At 40.9% G+C, this 17,570-nt stretch overlaps 1 protein-coding gene across 1 annotated transcript in view; it reads right to left on the reverse strand.

Moving 5' to 3' along the window:
- Positions 1-55: 55 nt before the first annotated feature.
- The window catches only part of col28a2a (collagen, type XXVIII, alpha 2a), a 17,774-nt gene continuing 259 nt past the window's right edge, over positions 56-17,570 (reverse strand). The window contains exons 2-35 of the mRNA XM_027021111.2: positions 16,479-17,056; positions 14,454-14,474; positions 14,281-14,340; positions 12,836-12,889; positions 12,404-12,448; positions 12,230-12,256; positions 12,092-12,136; positions 11,910-11,954; positions 11,682-11,735; positions 9,632-9,700; positions 9,296-9,364; positions 8,972-9,040; positions 7,777-7,845; positions 7,262-7,330; positions 7,062-7,130; positions 6,827-6,895; positions 6,563-6,634; positions 6,387-6,455; positions 6,007-6,078; positions 5,705-5,773; positions 5,466-5,534; positions 5,229-5,297; positions 4,630-4,698; positions 4,411-4,479; positions 3,831-3,899; positions 3,642-3,710; positions 3,446-3,526; positions 3,268-3,303; positions 3,141-3,177; positions 2,314-2,871; positions 1,818-2,083; positions 1,297-1,567; positions 843-1,028; positions 56-598 (exon numbers count right to left, since the gene is read on the reverse strand). Of these exons, the coding sequence (XP_026876912.2) occupies positions 591-598; positions 843-1,028; positions 1,297-1,567; positions 1,818-2,083; positions 2,314-2,871; positions 3,141-3,177; positions 3,268-3,303; positions 3,446-3,526; positions 3,642-3,710; positions 3,831-3,899; positions 4,411-4,479; positions 4,630-4,698; positions 5,229-5,297; positions 5,466-5,534; positions 5,705-5,773; positions 6,007-6,078; positions 6,387-6,455; positions 6,563-6,634; positions 6,827-6,895; positions 7,062-7,130; positions 7,262-7,330; positions 7,777-7,845; positions 8,972-9,040; positions 9,296-9,364; positions 9,632-9,700; positions 11,682-11,735; positions 11,910-11,954; positions 12,092-12,136; positions 12,230-12,256; positions 12,404-12,448; positions 12,836-12,889; positions 14,281-14,340; positions 14,454-14,474; positions 16,479-17,056 (3,551 nt within the window). The 3' untranslated portion in view covers positions 56-590. The remainder of the gene's footprint in view (positions 599-842; positions 1,029-1,296; positions 1,568-1,817; positions 2,084-2,313; positions 2,872-3,140; positions 3,178-3,267; positions 3,304-3,445; positions 3,527-3,641; positions 3,711-3,830; positions 3,900-4,410; positions 4,480-4,629; positions 4,699-5,228; positions 5,298-5,465; positions 5,535-5,704; positions 5,774-6,006; positions 6,079-6,386; positions 6,456-6,562; positions 6,635-6,826; positions 6,896-7,061; positions 7,131-7,261; positions 7,331-7,776; positions 7,846-8,971; positions 9,041-9,295; positions 9,365-9,631; positions 9,701-11,681; positions 11,736-11,909; positions 11,955-12,091; positions 12,137-12,229; positions 12,257-12,403; positions 12,449-12,835; positions 12,890-14,280; positions 14,341-14,453; positions 14,475-16,478; positions 17,057-17,570) is intronic.

Consider the following 17,570-nt stretch of genomic DNA (forward strand, 5'->3'; position numbering starts at 1 on the left):
AAAAAAGTACAAAATAATCATATACATTGTACTCAACACATTTGTCTCTAAAATGAATCATAGTTACAATAAGATGTTTCAATTGACCGATACTGAACAATTCAAAAGTAAGAGTGTAATCAAATTACTTAATCCATTATTAAGTGAATTAAGCATTAGATTTATCATAATGACTATACTATACAGGAGTTCCATGATGTTTTAGGTCATAATGTGTGGCATTTTACCTGTACTGTGTGTTACATATGAAAACATATCTTAATATTTATACAAGGTAAACATTGACAGAACGTAAAAATACAGTGCAGAAAACCAGTACTGGGCATCAAGAAAAAGATGTGCATGAGGTATATCTTCGGATGCGCTGGTAGCGCTGGTAGGTATATTTAAAAATAACATGTCAGCATTGTAGTCTGTCCTTTCATGATTTATTTTCTTTTGTTAAGGAACCAACATTTTCTGTACTTGCTGAAATAATGATATTGTTCTCTTTACTTGAGAATGCAGATGATTACTTTGATTCGGTGAGCATCACATGAACTACTTCTTTAGCATGGCATAAAAAATTATGTATAATTTTGTTATCCATTTTAGCTCACTGTGAAGAAAGAGAATATAGATTAGAAAAGGTACATAATACAGGAATCACAAAGGAAATTAGGCTCTGGACTCAAGAGCTGGGTGGGTATGTACAATATTAGCTATTCAAAAGGTGTTTAATAAAGTACAACATATACTTTCAGGCCAATGATTTTATCCTTATATAACAACAAGAATTTGGATCATTAATAGGCTAGGTTTAGGAACTCAAGCACCTTGTAATCAAGTAGTTTGCAATTTACCTGTACTTGTGAGAACACAAGTTTTCTTGCAGTCAGCTTCTGAGTCAAAGCGGTTATTGTTGCCATCACAGCCACCGTACCAGAACTGCGCACAGGCGTTTGCCTGTTTGTCATAGTACCAGCGAATAACGTAGGTTCTGCAGGAGCCCTGGCTTAAGTTCAGGGAGCAGCGCGGCTCCAGAGGAACTGCATACAGTCAGAGAGGGAGAGACACACAGAAGGAGAATAATGCAAAGGTAACAGGTCAGCATGATAGTTACGTGGAACAGTGAACCTAGCTCAGTTTTACTTACTAATAATAACTTACTATTAACTTACATAACTGACTAATTTGGGCTGGAATTTTTTATGCTTTGTTTATAAACTGTCTGTAACAACAACCAGCCAAAACTGATATCAAACGCTAGGTGGGTAATGTTGTTAATTAATAAATAAATAAATAAATTGTGCTTACCTTTGATTATAACAGGATGGGAAACTGAAGTAGATGTGATGGTTCCTGATGAGGAGGAGAACGAAGATGATGAAGATGATGATGATGATGATGATGATGATGATGGTAGTGATGATGTTGACACATGGGAGGTAGGACTTTTGATGCCCTCATCCACAGGCTTTACAGGTGGGACAGGCGTTTTATTGACAACAGTTACTTTGTTGCCCACTTGTACACGAGACCTTACGTCTAAATCCTGTCCTTCATAGTAGTCTTCCTCCACCACAACCTGATTACCAAAAAAAGCACATGGTTAGACACTCTTAAGCCAAAGTCTAAAACTATTGAGCCTAAAACTATTATCTCTAGTTTTAAGCTCAATAATACATTCTTTCCCAATCAAAGTTTGCTATTATTTTTGCAATCTTTCTAATTATTTGAGAACTTATTTTTAATTTAATTTTCATTGAATATATTTTATTTCCAGATCACCTAATAAACTATTGTTTTCATCTCATGAAGTCTGAGTAGGAACTAACCCGAGTATTAAGAGGAGCAGGATCGATTGGTAACGGGAATGTGTCTCCTCTGCTTCTGACATGGCTCTGACTGTTAGCCTGGGTTCTTTCCAGCTCTTTCTGGTGTCCATTTCCATAACCATTATTCCCATAAAAGACATCTGCATGGTTATGAAAGCCGTTATATTTGTATCCATTGTGCCCGTTGACACCATTGGTGATACGGTTGTAGATGAGTGCTCCGTTCTCATCCTCACAAAACTGGCTTACAAGCTTAGATTCCAAAGCTGCAAAAGATAGCACACATCTCAGAATGATATAAAACAATGATAGCTACATGTTAATAGCCACCTGATTCTCTTTAGTTGTTTATAATTTTGGTTACATTGATTTTTTAAAATAGGTTATGTTGGTTACATAAACATAAAGTTTGCTTATTTGCTGAGCTAATTAAACCACATGGTATCAAGTTACAAAGACATAAAATAACAGGTTTATAAACAGCAATCAGCCTCACCAGGCAAGGTGTTAAAGTCATCAATGAGGAACATGTGTTCGCTGTCTGGGTCAGAAGCAATGAGGTTAAGTTCCTTAAGGAACTCAACCTGAGTGGGGTCCGATGTGTTGACGATGCCAAGAGCATACATCTCAATATTAGCAGCATGGGCCTCGCGTACAGCGATGTCCAGCTTCAGAGGTTCTCTCTTATCCGTCTGCCCATCAGTGATGACGATGGCCACTTTGCGGACGCCACTGCGGGCGCTGTAGAAAGCTTCCTGCGTGGCCTTGCGGATGGCAGTGCCTGTGTAGGTCCCTTCACCCATGTAGGGCATCTTCCTGATGGCCTGCTTGACATCCTGCTTGGTCATGTAGCGTGCCAGGTTGAACTCCAGGTGCACGTCCAGGCTGTAGAGGACGAGGCCAATCCGGGTGGCGTTGCGGCCTACGGTGACGCGATCCACCAGCGCTGTGACAAAGTCCTTTATGATCTCAAAGTTCTCAGGGCCCACACTTTCTGAGCTGTCAATCACAAACACTAACTCCATAGGCCTCTCCTTACACTTGATGCCACATCCTAAGTGTAGACACACACACACACACACACACACACACACACACACACACACACACACACACACACACAATACAATCACAAACACACACACACACACACAATACACACACACACACACACACACACACACACACACACACACACACACACACACACAGAGCAGTAGTTGTGCATTAGTGGTGCATTAAGGGATCCTATTTTACATTGACGCTGCAATTTAGTACAAGAATCCATGTCCAGGAAATCAGCCCTAAATGTCTCTGGCTTACCGCAAATCTCTTTGATTAGTTTAATGATGTCTTCTCTCTAGAAAACAACATATGTTCAAATTAAGCTACATGTTTACCAATGCTTTTGTAACATATTTATTAATAGTAGATACACTCAGGAACTCACAGTGAGGCCCATTTCTCCTTTTGTTCCAGGTCTTCCCTATGATGGATACAGAAATGGAAAGTGTTATCGAATACTGAACATCAGTCGGTAGCTCAAAATGTGTTGCCAGGATCATACGCATAGTGTTGCTGATTCCTGGCTTAGTTTAGATTAATGCCCAGTTTCTCATTTGACTCACAGGTTGCCCGGATTCCCCTGAATCACCCATGTCACCCTTGACTCCCTTCATTCCTCTTTCTCCCTGCTGACCCCTATCTCCCTGTAAAAGAGAAGGGAAGCTTCACCAGTCGTACAACAGAAATCGTATTTATAATGCTGGCAAAAGTAAGCCAACCAATATATATATATATATATAGCATAAGCAGACACTTCACCTTAGCACCTGGGAGTCCCTCCCCTGATGGTCCCCTTGGTCCAGTGACACCTGGAGGCCCCTGGTCTCCCTAAAGCAGTCATATGACAATATGCATTTCAGTCCCTGATTCATATTCATCTCTGTTGGATGAAGTGACATTTCCAAAGGCCGTGATCCAGAGGCCATAGGCTGCAGGAGGCAAACATACTTTAGGTCCTTGAATTCCCTCTCCTGGGGGCCCAGCTGGTCCTGGCAGCCCTGATCTTCCTGTGTTGCCCTTAAGCCACAAGAGAACAGCATTAATACGTAAGGAGCAAACAGCTGGTCTTCCTTAACTGCCACAGCAACTAAGCAGCATTGCCCACACATCTGCTTCATGGCTAGAAGTGGAGAGACCTGGCTGTGTAGAAGTGGATGTGGAGAGAGGAGTCCACAGAGTGTCAGAGTCTCTTTACTGCTGATCACCTAGGAGTGGTACAAGAGCCACTGACTACGGCATCTACTGACTATCCGAGCAAGCCCCAGCTATGCACTTAATAATGCCATGGCACTGTAGTACACTAGGCCTCTTTGCAAATATGCACTACTGACTAGAACTAAACTGTCTCAAAAGAAAACTAATCCTGATATTAGATACATGCTTGCTGATGCAGCTTGCTACAAGTTTACAGATTTTTAGGACATTCCAGTGTGAGATTTAAGCTAATTTCTTTGAAGGCCATTTTAGTTCACAAGAAGAAAATAATGCTGAGCTCTGTGCAGTAAATGGTAAAGGTTTTTGCGCTTACTGGTGGTCCTGGCAGCCCTTCACCTGGTGGGCCTGGCAGACCAGGTAACCCTCTGAAGCCGACGTTGCCCTGCAACAAGGAAATTACCCACAGCTTTATACCAGCACAGTGCACAGCACATCTCTATCAAAGGGCAGTAGTACATGTGCACATCCTCATGACTGAAAGCTGTGCCAGTTTTGTGAAACAAATGTAACCGACAGCTGTGTATAGCTGTACCTTTGGTCCAGGGAAACCGATTCCCTCTGGCCCGGGATCACCTGGAAGACCTGGGAGACCGGCAGGACCCTGCAAAAGATAAACAACACGGTTTCAATGTATGTGTGTCTCACAGATGTCACAGACGAGATGTTGGTTTAGTGAGGTGAGGGTTTAGTGGGATAAGGCAAGGAAAGAGTGAATAAACAGATAGACAAATCCATAACAAGAAGCAAGATTCATAACCAGGAATGTAGGAAAAGGGTCAATAACCACAGGAGCAATATCGAGCAAACCAATTGCCGAAAATCCAGAGATGTTAATGGGACGAAACAAAAACAAGGTCAGAGCCAGAGTAAGATAGAACCTGAATGAATACAGGTTTAGAGTTGCAGTGCACAGCTTACAAGACTTCACAGTGTGATAGAAAGAGCCTAAGCCTTAAGAGAATGAACAAGAATCAGGTGCAAGGCCATTCACTACAACTCAGGAGACAGTGACCTCTGTTGATGAAGGAGTGAATCAGACTGGGTTGGTCTGACTGTAATATTTGTGTTATGTATTTTAGGAGCATGCTGCATAATTTGCAATGTATTATGTGGCTGTACAAATCTACCTACCGCTGGTCCTGGAAATCCTTCACCTTTTGGCCCAAAAGGACCAGGAGGCCCTGGACTGCCACGTTCACCCTAGTGGGCCAAGCCAGACAGGGTGAATACTGCCATGCAGACAACTTTTATTCATGCTTTAAAAATATTCTACCTTGTCAAACATGACTTTATTCCATTCCCTCCTTTCTGTTTTTCTGTTTTATTTTTTGATGTTTTCTTTTAGGGTAGATATGGCATGACACATACCTTTGGACCTGGCAGCCCATAGCCTGTTTCCCCAATTGGCCCAGGAGGACCAGGAGGTCCAAAATCACCCTAAAGACACAGAGGGACATCATACCATTATTCTCGATAGGTTGCAGAGAGTGTGATAGCGTGTTGTACGGATCCCTGGATCACTGTTTCTGTTTGCCATGGGCCTATTCTATCATGGCTTGCCAGAGTCTTTGGTATGACGTATGGCTGTAGCATTTTGCATTCATTACCTTCGGTCCTGCGATAGCACGCCCAGGAAGTCCTGGCATGCCTAGTCGCCCTGGCATTCCAGGTTCTCCCTACAAAAACAACACTTCAGGTTTGAATACCACACACACTTATACACAATTAACACACACATTCTCTTTACCAAGCCTAACAAAAGGCTGCAGCTCATTGCTGCAGACTGCAGGGTATTGTTTACCTTGTGCTTTTTGAAAAAAGAATATAGCTTTGGTGATGCAAAGATGACATGGGAAATACAGTGAAGCCGACTAGAGAAACATCTTAAATGTCTTTGGTTGGCTCTCACCTTGGCCCCAGAGGGACCGGAAATTCCAGGTGGGCCTGGTAATCCTCTGACACCACGCTGACCTTGGTCTCCCTGTTATAAAAGGGGTGAATATTATTCTCCTTAAAGGTCAGCATAGCAGGTTATATGAGTCCATGTATTACAGATATAATTACATGCAAGTCTGACTTTTTGAGAACTAAAAGTATTTGTATGGTGCAAAGGGCTGCATGACTATTACAAAATGCCCAGGCAATACTTTTTGAATGACCAGCCAATGCAGCAAAGGGCATGCTGAATGATTGTGAAGATGCAGACAGACTGCTCTGTGATACTTTCTCTTGAAGGATCATACAATGTGACTGAATTAAGACACCCAGAGATACTGTCCAATGACTTACTTTTTCTCCTTGTGTGCCAATTCCTGCTGCTCCTTCTGGTCCCCTCAGTCCTGGTATGCCAGGCTCACCCTAATGAAGAGGAAGATAGATGAAGAATGCACATTGCATAATGATGAGTGGATTGCAGTTTCTATCCTGATGTGTGAAACCATTGCCATGGGTGTCAGCAGTGGTACCTTTTGGCCTGGAGCACCATCTTCTCCGGGAAGCCCAGGTAAGCCTGCCAGTCCTGACGCACCTGGCTCACCCTGAGTAGAAGGGCAGTGCGGGTCTGCACTTTACATCTCTCACCGTTCAGTATGTATCAGCGCAAATCTTTACTTCATCAGCTCAAATCTTTACTCATGGCATTATTTGACATTTGAGTGTTTGTCTTTGCCCACTCATCAAGGACTAAGCAAACAAGCAAACAAACTAAAACATCTGTACACATATGTTACCTTTGGTCCTGGCTCTCCGATCCCTCTCTCTCCTGGGCTGCCAATCTCTCCTGGTAATCCTTGGTCACCCTAAACAGAGTGATAAAGAATAAAAAAGAAAAGATAGAAAAAAGCCTTTTTGTATGTCATGGCTACCGTCAAAGCATCCTGTCTTTGCCATTTACACATATTGTGCTACTAAACCTAAATGTATCTTACATTTTGCATTGAAATATATGGATTTAGTGACACTAACCTTTGGTCCAGGAAGGCCCTCTCCTGGGGGGCCTCTGTTTCCTGGAGGCCCCCTTGGACCTTCCACACCCTGTTAATGAGGAAAACTGGAATGATTATAAAAACTTTGCGCTCAGTTTGTCTCGACTGCAATATGTGTGTGAGCTTGCAGTGATGGACGTAACAGTTTATAATGAATGCTTAAAGGCTTCATCATGTTACCTTCTCTCCCTGGATGCCGAGCCCAGGGAGGCCTACTGGACCTGTGGGACCCGGAGGCCCAAACTCACCCTAAACACCCAAGACAGGCAGAAAATGTCAAATTTAGTTCCAGGAAACAAATGCAGTAATAAAATGTTTAGTTCACTTTGCTTTACTGATACCATAAATTATCCTTCTGTGCCAAATCACATTTCACTATGCTGTGCAATGTGAGAAACAGGTGTCTCTTTCTAATGAATTCCTAATCAGTGAAATCTGAAAAGGGCTGCTGTGGAATTTTGTAGTGGGATTTAACAGATTTACTGGCATCTGGTATACTTTTCCCACGGTAACTCAAGATCTTCCACCGTCCCATCTGCCAGTTTCTCTCCCACTTCCCAGCATGACTTGTGTAGGCTACAGCAACCTCAAAAGGTCACTCGTCTACTTTGTATGTACTCCTTTATTCTTTTTGTGTAGCAGATATGGTGGTTTTGTGTGAATGGCATTCATCAGTTGACATATTTACAGCCCACCTTCTCTCCTTTAATTCCAACGCCTGGCTGTCCCCTTGGCCCCCTTGGCCCCTCGGGTCCTCGGTCACCCTGCCAGACAAAAGGGAAATTATCAGCCCTGTGGCCATTAGCCGCTCCTGCTTCTCCTCGCCATGGGGCCGAGTCCACCACTTGAACAGTGTTGCTCTTTCACTCTATAGCTATAAGTATGAAGTTACTGCAAGAAAGGCAAACCTGTCTCCGTTCATTACATACAATGGAAAAAAAATTGCACATCTTGGGGTTTTCAGGTCTTTGTTGACTGGTGCAATTTTTACCCATACTTTTCTCTCAGTGATAGATTTTTATCGTACTTGAATAATGCAGATCACATAGACAGGTGAAAGAATATTAGTAGTTAAGAGTCTCTTAGTACAATGCATTTTTTTTATTGCAAATTGGAGGAAAATATAATATTCCCCTTAAGGTCCATGGCAGACTTCTGACAAAAGGTTAGAAACCAGAGGATATGCTAGTTGATGTTGCAGCTTTATGCAATTACACAATCTTTTTTGATTAGATAATGGCTTTTCTTATTCTCGTTTACATCCTGCCACATGTGTTTGCCCTCTGTTGGAATGAGACAGTGGGATAAACACCTGTCTAGTCCATCTCACATGTTTCACCACTGAGAAGAACGGTGGTTTTACAGTGGATCAGCTTACACTACAGTCAAGAAAGTGTAATGCAGATGTCCATCCTTCCGAGATGGCTCACATGTAAAACTAGAAATTATCCAGCTAGGCCCCACACATCCTTTTTCCACATCCATATCCTTTTTTTTGCAAAGGTCTTAGTTACAAATTTGGAATAATTAATGAAGCAGTGATTTCTCACATAACCGGCTGATGGGCACTTTAGGCTTTAATTTGAATGCAGTTGCTTCACAAAACATAAGGGATTAGACAAGAGATTAGGGATGTTCCTCTATGATTTGTGCAATTGCAAGTATACCTCAATTAAAGTCATGGCACATAAACATTAACGGATAGCCTTGAGCGACCAAAAGTGATATAGCCTCAAAAGGTAGGATATGAATAATCACCACTCTTCAAGGTGAGTTGTCCTTCACCTTACACTGCTTCTGGCTATAACAAATCCTCTTTTCATTAAAGAGTGTGGTGGATAATAGCTGATAGAGGAATGAAAACAACCTATGCTAGGAAGACAAGTTTACCTTAGGTCCAGGAAATCCTTCTCCCTGTGGTCCTTTCTCTCCCTGCACACCCTGTGGACCTTGAGGTCCCTGTTCATAAAGAGTAATTTATGTTTTTTAAATAGTCATTTTAAGCATTTAGTAATAGTAAAAAAAAAAAAATGGTGCTAACAGTTTAGCGTATTCAGGATTTTTTGTGCCTTGAAACCATGCATGTGGAAGCATGCTGGTAATTAAGGAAGAGACTTGCTGACAGTAGATATACATTTACTGATAAATCAGCTCACTTGGAAAAAGAGAGAAATATCTCTATTATTATGGGTCATTGGATCACTGGCCACTCACAGGGGGGCCTGATTCTCCAATTCCTGGTGGGCCAGGAGGACCTGGTCTGCCCTGATGTCCCACATCACCCTGCAGACAGAAGTCCAGAGTTATGAGATCAAGATATGTCTGTGACTTCAACTCAACCTATGATTTTTGGCATGCTGCTATTTTAGAGCAACTGATTCTGCAGTAAGGCCTGCACTTTGTGTTGAAGAAAAGTTCCTTTCAAGGTAATGTCAGAAAACAAGTTGCAAGAAAGACCTGGGCAGAGGAGAGCTTACCCTTTTCTTATAGACGATGTTATTGTGGAACTGAATAAAAGATGATGGTTCAAGTGAAGAAAGAGGTACTGACCTTTGGCCCAGGAAGTCCAAATCCTGTTTCGCCCTGGAGGCCTGGAGGGCCAGGTGGACCACGCTCACCCTGTCATAGCGCATCAAACATTTGATACTTGACATCAAATATATCTGCAATGATTGACTATTCTTGTATCTTTAGCCCCCCCCCCCGCTAAAGCAGCAGAAGCTGTTGCCTGTAGCAGCAGAAGCAGCTCATCTGCTGGCATGAAGACTAGACCCAAGTAAAATCAAGAAGATAGGACATTATTTTTAATTATAGCAGATCACCTCAAGGGCAACCAGAAAAAACTCCCCCTTTACCAGTGTAGAGATTCGAAAGGATTATGATTACGCAAATTCAGGTTTTAAATCAACTCAACTCTCCAGGTCCTTGGTGGGGTAGCAGTGTTTGGTCTTGCAGATCTGAACAGGTTTAGGCTCATTCTTGTCAGACACTATGCCTTTGAGCTCATTCAAGTATAGAAAAAAAGTAATCTAAAAAGTAAAGTGGACAGTTGACGGTTGTAGAAAAGATCCTAAAGTAAACTTACGGCTTAACATGTGTAATAGGTTTTCAATGGACACCATTGAAGTAAAAGTACACGCCCTCTTCAGTGGGTGTTGTGCGTTGTCTGTTTGTCGGTCTCTTTCTCTCGGTCCTTTCCCTACTCCAGGCACAGGATCTCCAATGCAGTTCACTCCAGTCCAAGTCTTGCTCTTAGACTTAGAGTTTACTCAGTGTTCAAGTCCATGTGTGCCCGTCATCACTTTGAGAGTCTCATGCATTCTATGACACATTCTCCGGACTTAAAACACATCTGATTACATGGCAAGCTAACCTGGTTATCACTTGTATAGTTGCTGATTCTCTGGTCAATAGATCTGCAATTCTGTGTTTCTGGCTTGTGGTTCTGTTTCTAGACTCTCTGGAGTTTCGAGACTGAGTTGGTGTGGCCCGTTTCACTGTATATAAAAATCACACCAGGTGTAGGGTTGGTTGCTATATGTGTTGGGAGTGAGTTTTGTATGTATGTTTTGTGGATAGTTAGGAAGAGTATGCAAGCAATTTTCTTTTGTTTCCATTTGGTTTTGGTTAGGTATAGTAGAGGTATTTACACCTCTAGAGAGGAATGTGAAGTTCATATGTGTGTGTTGTTATTATCTTATACAGGAAACATATAATATATCTTTCCATTTATTTTATCCTTGTCCCCATTCATTTTTCCTTGTTCATCCCACATCCTTTAGCAGTTTAGCTTTAGCAGTTTTTCTAAACACTAAAACCCATGCACCACTTCCTTATTCTGCTATGGCTTAACCTGGACTGAGTCGTAGCAGCCCTCTCTGTGGGGGATTTTTCCCCTCTTATCTGTCTCTATGACTATACGCCTGCCCTTGTGTCTGTCTCCATCATCTTTCCACCTCTCAACCTGGAGGATTAGTTGAGGTTTGCTTACAGGGATGCTGTTGTCATTAAAATGACAGGGGCATTGCCCCAGAACAAAGCTCAAATTTTACTTGAACTGTCAAGGAGATAACATTCATGTAATTTGCAGCATGCACTTTGTTTTGTTTAATTACCTTATTCTACTTAAGATGTTGCATGAAATATGAGCCAATAAGACATCCAGGTTCACAAGTATCTCATTAGGCTACTGTATATTTCACACATTCCACACACCTTTGTTCTTTACACCTGCATGTTGGTACATGAGTTTTCTTTTATGTGAGAAATACCTTACTGTTGTTATTAACCATAATTCCAGTCGTTTAGAAAGTCTGTCTAAGACACACCATTAAACTGTAAAATACACATAGTTCTTTTGTGAGAAGGACTGAGAACCCCTACTGGGCAAGTTTGCAAGACCTCTCAAGACATTTCCTGCAATTAAATTAAACACAAAACCAGACTGCTCAACACATACCGTCTAAACAACACCTTTTACAGACAAGTAAAAACGATGATTGTAGGATTTCCTCTGTCTCATGTGAACCTTTGCCAGGTGTGCATGTTGAAGAAAGATTTCTCTACTTTAGATGACAGTTGGCCATTAGAAGATACTGACCTTCTTTCCCTGTGACCCTTCTGGTCCAATGTCACCCTGTGGTCCTGGTAAACCCTACAGAGAAGCAAAAGCATATACATTTTAGCAATGTAGTACTATATTGCTGAGATGTGAGATGTGAATCATTACACTAAAATGCAAATTTTATGTAAATAGTATCTGGTGCCTCACATATTACAAGCTGTTATATATATAATTTTGGGTCAAAGCAGTTTTGTTCTCACCCACCTGCAAACCTCTGTTTCCTCTTGTGCCAACAGGACCCTCTGGACCCTGGGAAATTGTTTAATAACAGATTAACAATTGCATGTGAAACCACTGACAGATTAATGAACATGGTGACCTCTTCTAAAATTTTAATCCTTTTAAAAATGACAATGCACAGAATGAACATCCATATTTATACATACCCTATCACCCTTGATTCCCGGTGTGCCACATTCACCTCGGTCTCCCTTCAGACAAGAAAGCGATGTATATAAGCACATAACTATAGATAAATTATAAATGATAGACTTCAGTGATCACCCTGACAATAACTGATGTACCTTCTCTCCTTTGTAGCCAGGTTTCCCCTGCAAGCCAAAAAGAAAACTGATGGTATATTTTTGTATCAGTCGGCTCCATAGAAACAGTATATTACGTCAACCAGTAAAAATGCTTTCAGCGACGTTTCTGCATGTGTCAGTCCAGGCTTGTTCTGATTCCACTAAAGGACTTACTTCTGTGCCATCACGACCAGAAAGTCCACTCAGCCCACTCTCACCCTGGGAGGAACAGAATAATGCACAATTTTTTTTAAACTAATAAGAATAAACAAACCATCTGTATTACAGGAGACTTGTCTCTGAGACCTGTATATCTTACATGGTATGTATGTCGGTTATTACAATTACCAAGGCTTTGATCAAATAGGAGGAACTGAGTAAATAGTAGGCTTTGTATAAGACCTCAGTTTGGGTCGCTGAGGTCTTATTGATCTCAGTTTGGGTCGCTGAGGTCTTATTGATCTCAGTTTGGGTCACACCTATACTGAGCTGAAATGTGCTACATACTGATTAGGAGAAATTAGCTTTTTGCCACTGACTGACGTTACATGCAGATGCATGCATCAGCAAATATGAAACGGCGACATAGGATATAGCAGTGCTGACCTTTTGACCTTTGGGACCAGGAGCTCCATCCTCTCCTGGGCGACCTTTCTTTCCCTTTTGGTGGTATAAGGCAAGTAAAGGATTCCTGTGTTAGTGAAAGGCAGCACTGCCCAGTACATGTATTATGCCTGATATCTTCTAAACAGCTGGAAAAAAGATTCTCTTTCAATAATCTCATCTGTCTTACTGGAACAATGCCAAGAGCAGAGTCACCAAGTAGGGTAAACCTAAAACTAAGTAGCCAATGTCTTTAATGTTGACAATAAAAAGAGAAAAAAGACAGGAAGAGGAGAGGCCAGTGACTCTCTCTCTCTCTCTCGCTCTCTCTCTCTCGCTCTCCCTCTCTCTCTCTCTTGCTCTCTCTCTCTGTGTGTTTCAAGTGCAGAATAAACTGGCCAGTTAGCGACTGTCACACCTGGTTAATGTGCACTATATCTTTTGACAGAAGGCTGGTCTGCAGACATTTAACTAATGAGAACAATTACAGTGGCTAGAAGGCTTGGAATCCCTGCTAGGTGAAAGCACCTGGATAATGATGCGGCTGCCAGACAGACAGCTGCTAGTCAAACACAAGCCACCTACTGATCTGTGGAATAAAAGGCTCTGTTCTCACTTCAAGTGTGACTCCAGATCAATTTCAGCCTCCACTCTGCTGGAAGCTGAAGGCTAATCACTGCCTCTGTCTGGGACTGTGGTCAAGTCACTAAGGGGTGGGGGATGAGATGGTTGGTACTCTTTAGATTTTTTCAGGGGTAGAGACATTCAGTAGGAGCTCCGGCAGTTCCTAAACCAAATTTATACTGACTGTGTACTTTTCCAGTAGTATCAAACAGAATCAAAATCACTTGATTGATTCTTCATTTGTCTTTTTGGTTGTTAATCTTCTTTTGACTGCTTCCTTTTGAATCCTCTCATGTTCTCCAAACTCTGATCCATTACTACATTCTTCATCTTGTTATTTTTTACATTAGTCTTACTACACGTCAGTGCCTAGCTAACAATGTTTTTTTGGTTTAAATATTTTTTATAGCCTATGATATTTTTGTGTGCTGTTTAGTTCTCCAGGTCATAACATTTAACACTTCCAATGTGTGCAAAAAAGAGTTATTTTAAATGATGCATTAAGTACTTAGAGCCTCATTTATATGAAGAGTCCTTTAACTTGATTTTTAAAACGTGATCCATGCATTTTTTATGTTTAGATCAAGGAAGCTAAAAATGACTACATGTCTGTTCGCACCTTTAAGCAAGACTCATCTGGTGTTAGTGCTGACAGATGCTAACACAAACTGCAATTTTTCCCACCTTCAGAAAGCAAAACAATTAATTCGAATGCCAGAATCCTGCCTACACCGTTGGCTAGAAACGGTCACCTCTTAGCATGGAGAGACAACAAAAACAAACAAACAAACAAACACCCATATGACACAAGATAAAGTACTTACAGCTGGGCCTACAGGTCCTTTCTCACCCTTCTCACATGCGCATTTCTCAACCTTGGGACACTTTAACAGCAAAAATTATTTTATGATGAATATGTGAGTTGTACATTTATCAGTTGCGTTTTGATCCAATAAAATTCTAATCCACACAGAATCTTTAAATATCAACTACTTACCCCTTCATCAGCAAGCTGAGCCTGTTTGGAGGCAGAAAAAAAAATGAGAAGCTTGTAGCCAAACACCTTACATGTAAGGTTACTTTGAAAGATAAATGCACATATTTTAACTTATTCTAGCCTCCCTTAATGTCCCAGGACCCTCCAGTGGGTCCAGCCTCTCACACCTGTTAGTACATTCCTTATATATTAGTTTCAGTGTACTTACTTATTGTAGAATATATTGTCATATTAATAAATCTACAATAAGATGGGATTTTAAGGGATCTTCAGATCACTTCTTAGAACTTGTAACAACAGATACTTACAGTATTTTTCACCCACGTAAATGTTATGTTGCAATGCAATGCAATGTTAAATTTATTTTTAATGGACAAAACAAATCACAAATAACACAAGTCAATTTATCAATTCATTACATCATTCTATCAGATGGTCTTTATAAAACATTTGATGATGTGTAAAACTGATTGTAAATTGAAATAGATTTGGCTGTTTCTGAATGAAAAAAATCCAATATGTAAATGATTAAATTTGTGCAAATCAGTCACTAGAAAAACACAAATCATATGAAAAGTGAAGATAAAAAATCTACAGAATATTTCCACCTAGAGGAATGTCAGAAGAACAGCAACAGGATATGCATGTACATGTTAAACACCAAATGTGGACTGACTTTGGAAATTCCAAAGAAGACAGAATGACAGAATTGTTCATTCCAAGCATAAAGATAGTTTGCATTTTTGCACCACTGTTCAAACACAAATTATCCAAGCAAACATGTGTCAGAAGAGCTTTAGAACTCTGACTAGTTAAAATTAGCTCACTAAATTAATTTAATATTAACACTTAACCATTACCTTCTTTAATATATTTCCAAGTTACTCTGGTGAGCAAGCCCTCTTGAAAGTCTAAGACAGTGGTATTCTAATCTGGACCTCATTTGCCTATGACATTAGCAATTCTGCAAAGAATACCACATGAACCTTCAAGGTAGTAATTGTCCCCATAAGAAGCTTATGTGTACTGCATGAACTTTCCTTTAACAAGATTTTGTCACACATAAAAGGCACCAACAAAATTCTGCACACGCTTAAATAATTGACAAATGTATTTAAAAGGCACATTTTGTACATGATGGCAAACATTGCAACTGCAATTGTAGGAGTACATGAAGAGGAAGATGACTTGCTTCAGAATACCATGAACATTTGCCATAAGAAATACAAATTTAGGTCTTATAGAGGAAGAAACTATAAGCCAACATAGACTGAGAAGAGATATAATTGTCCTGGTCTGCAATGATTTAGAAGAAACAATGAAGTAGTCAACTTAGAGCAACCATGTAGTTTCAAATGTAATAGTTTAAAGCTTCAAATATGCAATATGCAGTGTAGTTTCAAGTTTCAAATGCCGTACATTTTAATGTAACTCTCAGTTTTCCCATGACTGTGGTTAGTCAGCTATCTGTCTCTGGTTGTATCTGTCTGGTTGGTCTTTAATATGTATGGCCTCATTTACATTTTTTAATGGGCTTACACCTTGGACACAAGGTGAGTATAATTAAGCAGTTAGTTGACAGTTATGCTAATTATTCCATAACTTTACTGTGTAAAACATTTTGCTTGGTGTAATAAAACTGTATAATAAAGAAATTACATTATATTAAATTTTCAGTAGGACAGTTCCAGCAGTTTTATGTGATCAATATGTGCATAAACAAAGAAACAAAGGACTTGTCATTTTTATTTCAGTAACCTTCAATTAAAGTAGATTACAAATGGTACAAGTAGATTTCTAACCTACAGTAGGATATGTACTTTCACTTGCAGCCATTCTAAACCTAAATCCAGCTGATGTCATGACATGTAAATTTCAGTTTTGCACTTTTTGTTGTCTATGTTATATATCTGCTGGTTGCCATTTTCTTAAAAACTTTTGGTAGAACTAATGAGTGCACCTTTTGTAAAATGTTTCATGGCCCAGAAAGAAAGCTTATTGATGTGGGAGTAACATTGTACTTACAATCTCAGTGAGGATCTTCTCCGTGACGTTTATATCCAGCAGGCTGTGGAGGAAGCGTGAGGTAGGTGTGCTGGCCAGCAGCCTCAGCTGGGCTACGTTGGCCGGCTCGTTGGCGGTGTGGGTAATGCCGATGGTGAAGAACCTCACTCCCTGGTTCTTGGCATCAGCCGTGGCAGAGAAGATGTCGGGGTTCCTCGGGTGTGCCACCCCGTCCGTGAACAGCAGTGCAATCTTGATTCTCTCTGGACTGGACTCCTCCATGAAGATTTTCGTCATGTTGGTAATGGCGTAGGTGGTGTAGGTGCCGTGGCCTATGTAGACCATAGGGGTGATTCTGCTTTCAAAGCTGTCCATTCCCCTCCATTGCTTCAGCGTTTGTTCAGTCACAACATGGCTGCTGTACTGCAGGAGGGCCACTCGCCAGCTCAGTCTGTGGCCTGTCTCTGGGCGGATGTTCCGCAAGCCCTCCACAATGGCCATGGCCGACTGCTTCTCCTGCTGGTGGTGGCCCTTGGCGTTCTCCGAGCTGTCCACCAGGAGCACCAAATCCAGGCCACAGTCGTCTTCCAGAAAGGCCGCTGAAAGTACACGTGGATGTGTGATGTTTATATGCATGTCTAACTGTCTGTCTGTCTCTTTTAGCCATGCAAGTCAACCTAATTATCAGTACAGTCATCCTATAAGTACAGTCATCATTTTGTTCCATGAACTACTGCAAAATATGGGTAATCCACATCACTGTACAAATCAATCCAAAGGGCACAATGTATGTTGTATTTATCGAATTATAGATCTTAGTGAATCACATTTAACAAGCCTTGAGACACATCAGTTGCCAAGTCACTATTCATTGTCAAGGTGAAGAATTCTCTGATCAGCATACAGTATATCATTCTGATGATGTCGGAAATGTGTCAGTAAGTAAGAATGCCTCGGGACATAAATAGAGCAAAGTATGTGACCTTATTAAATGAATATTACACATAAGAGGGGCTAAATGCATTAAAAGGAGTGAACTTGCACCAGCATGTTGGAAAATAAACATTGTTTTTCCATTTGTACTCAAAAACTGAAAGAATTAAAAGTATGGAA

Source organism: Electrophorus electricus, chromosome 2, assembly GCF_013358815.1.
Source record: "Electrophorus electricus isolate fEleEle1 chromosome 2, fEleEle1.pri, whole genome shotgun sequence".
In the NCBI taxonomy this organism is placed as follows: domain Eukaryota; kingdom Metazoa; phylum Chordata; class Actinopteri; order Gymnotiformes; family Gymnotidae; genus Electrophorus; species Electrophorus electricus.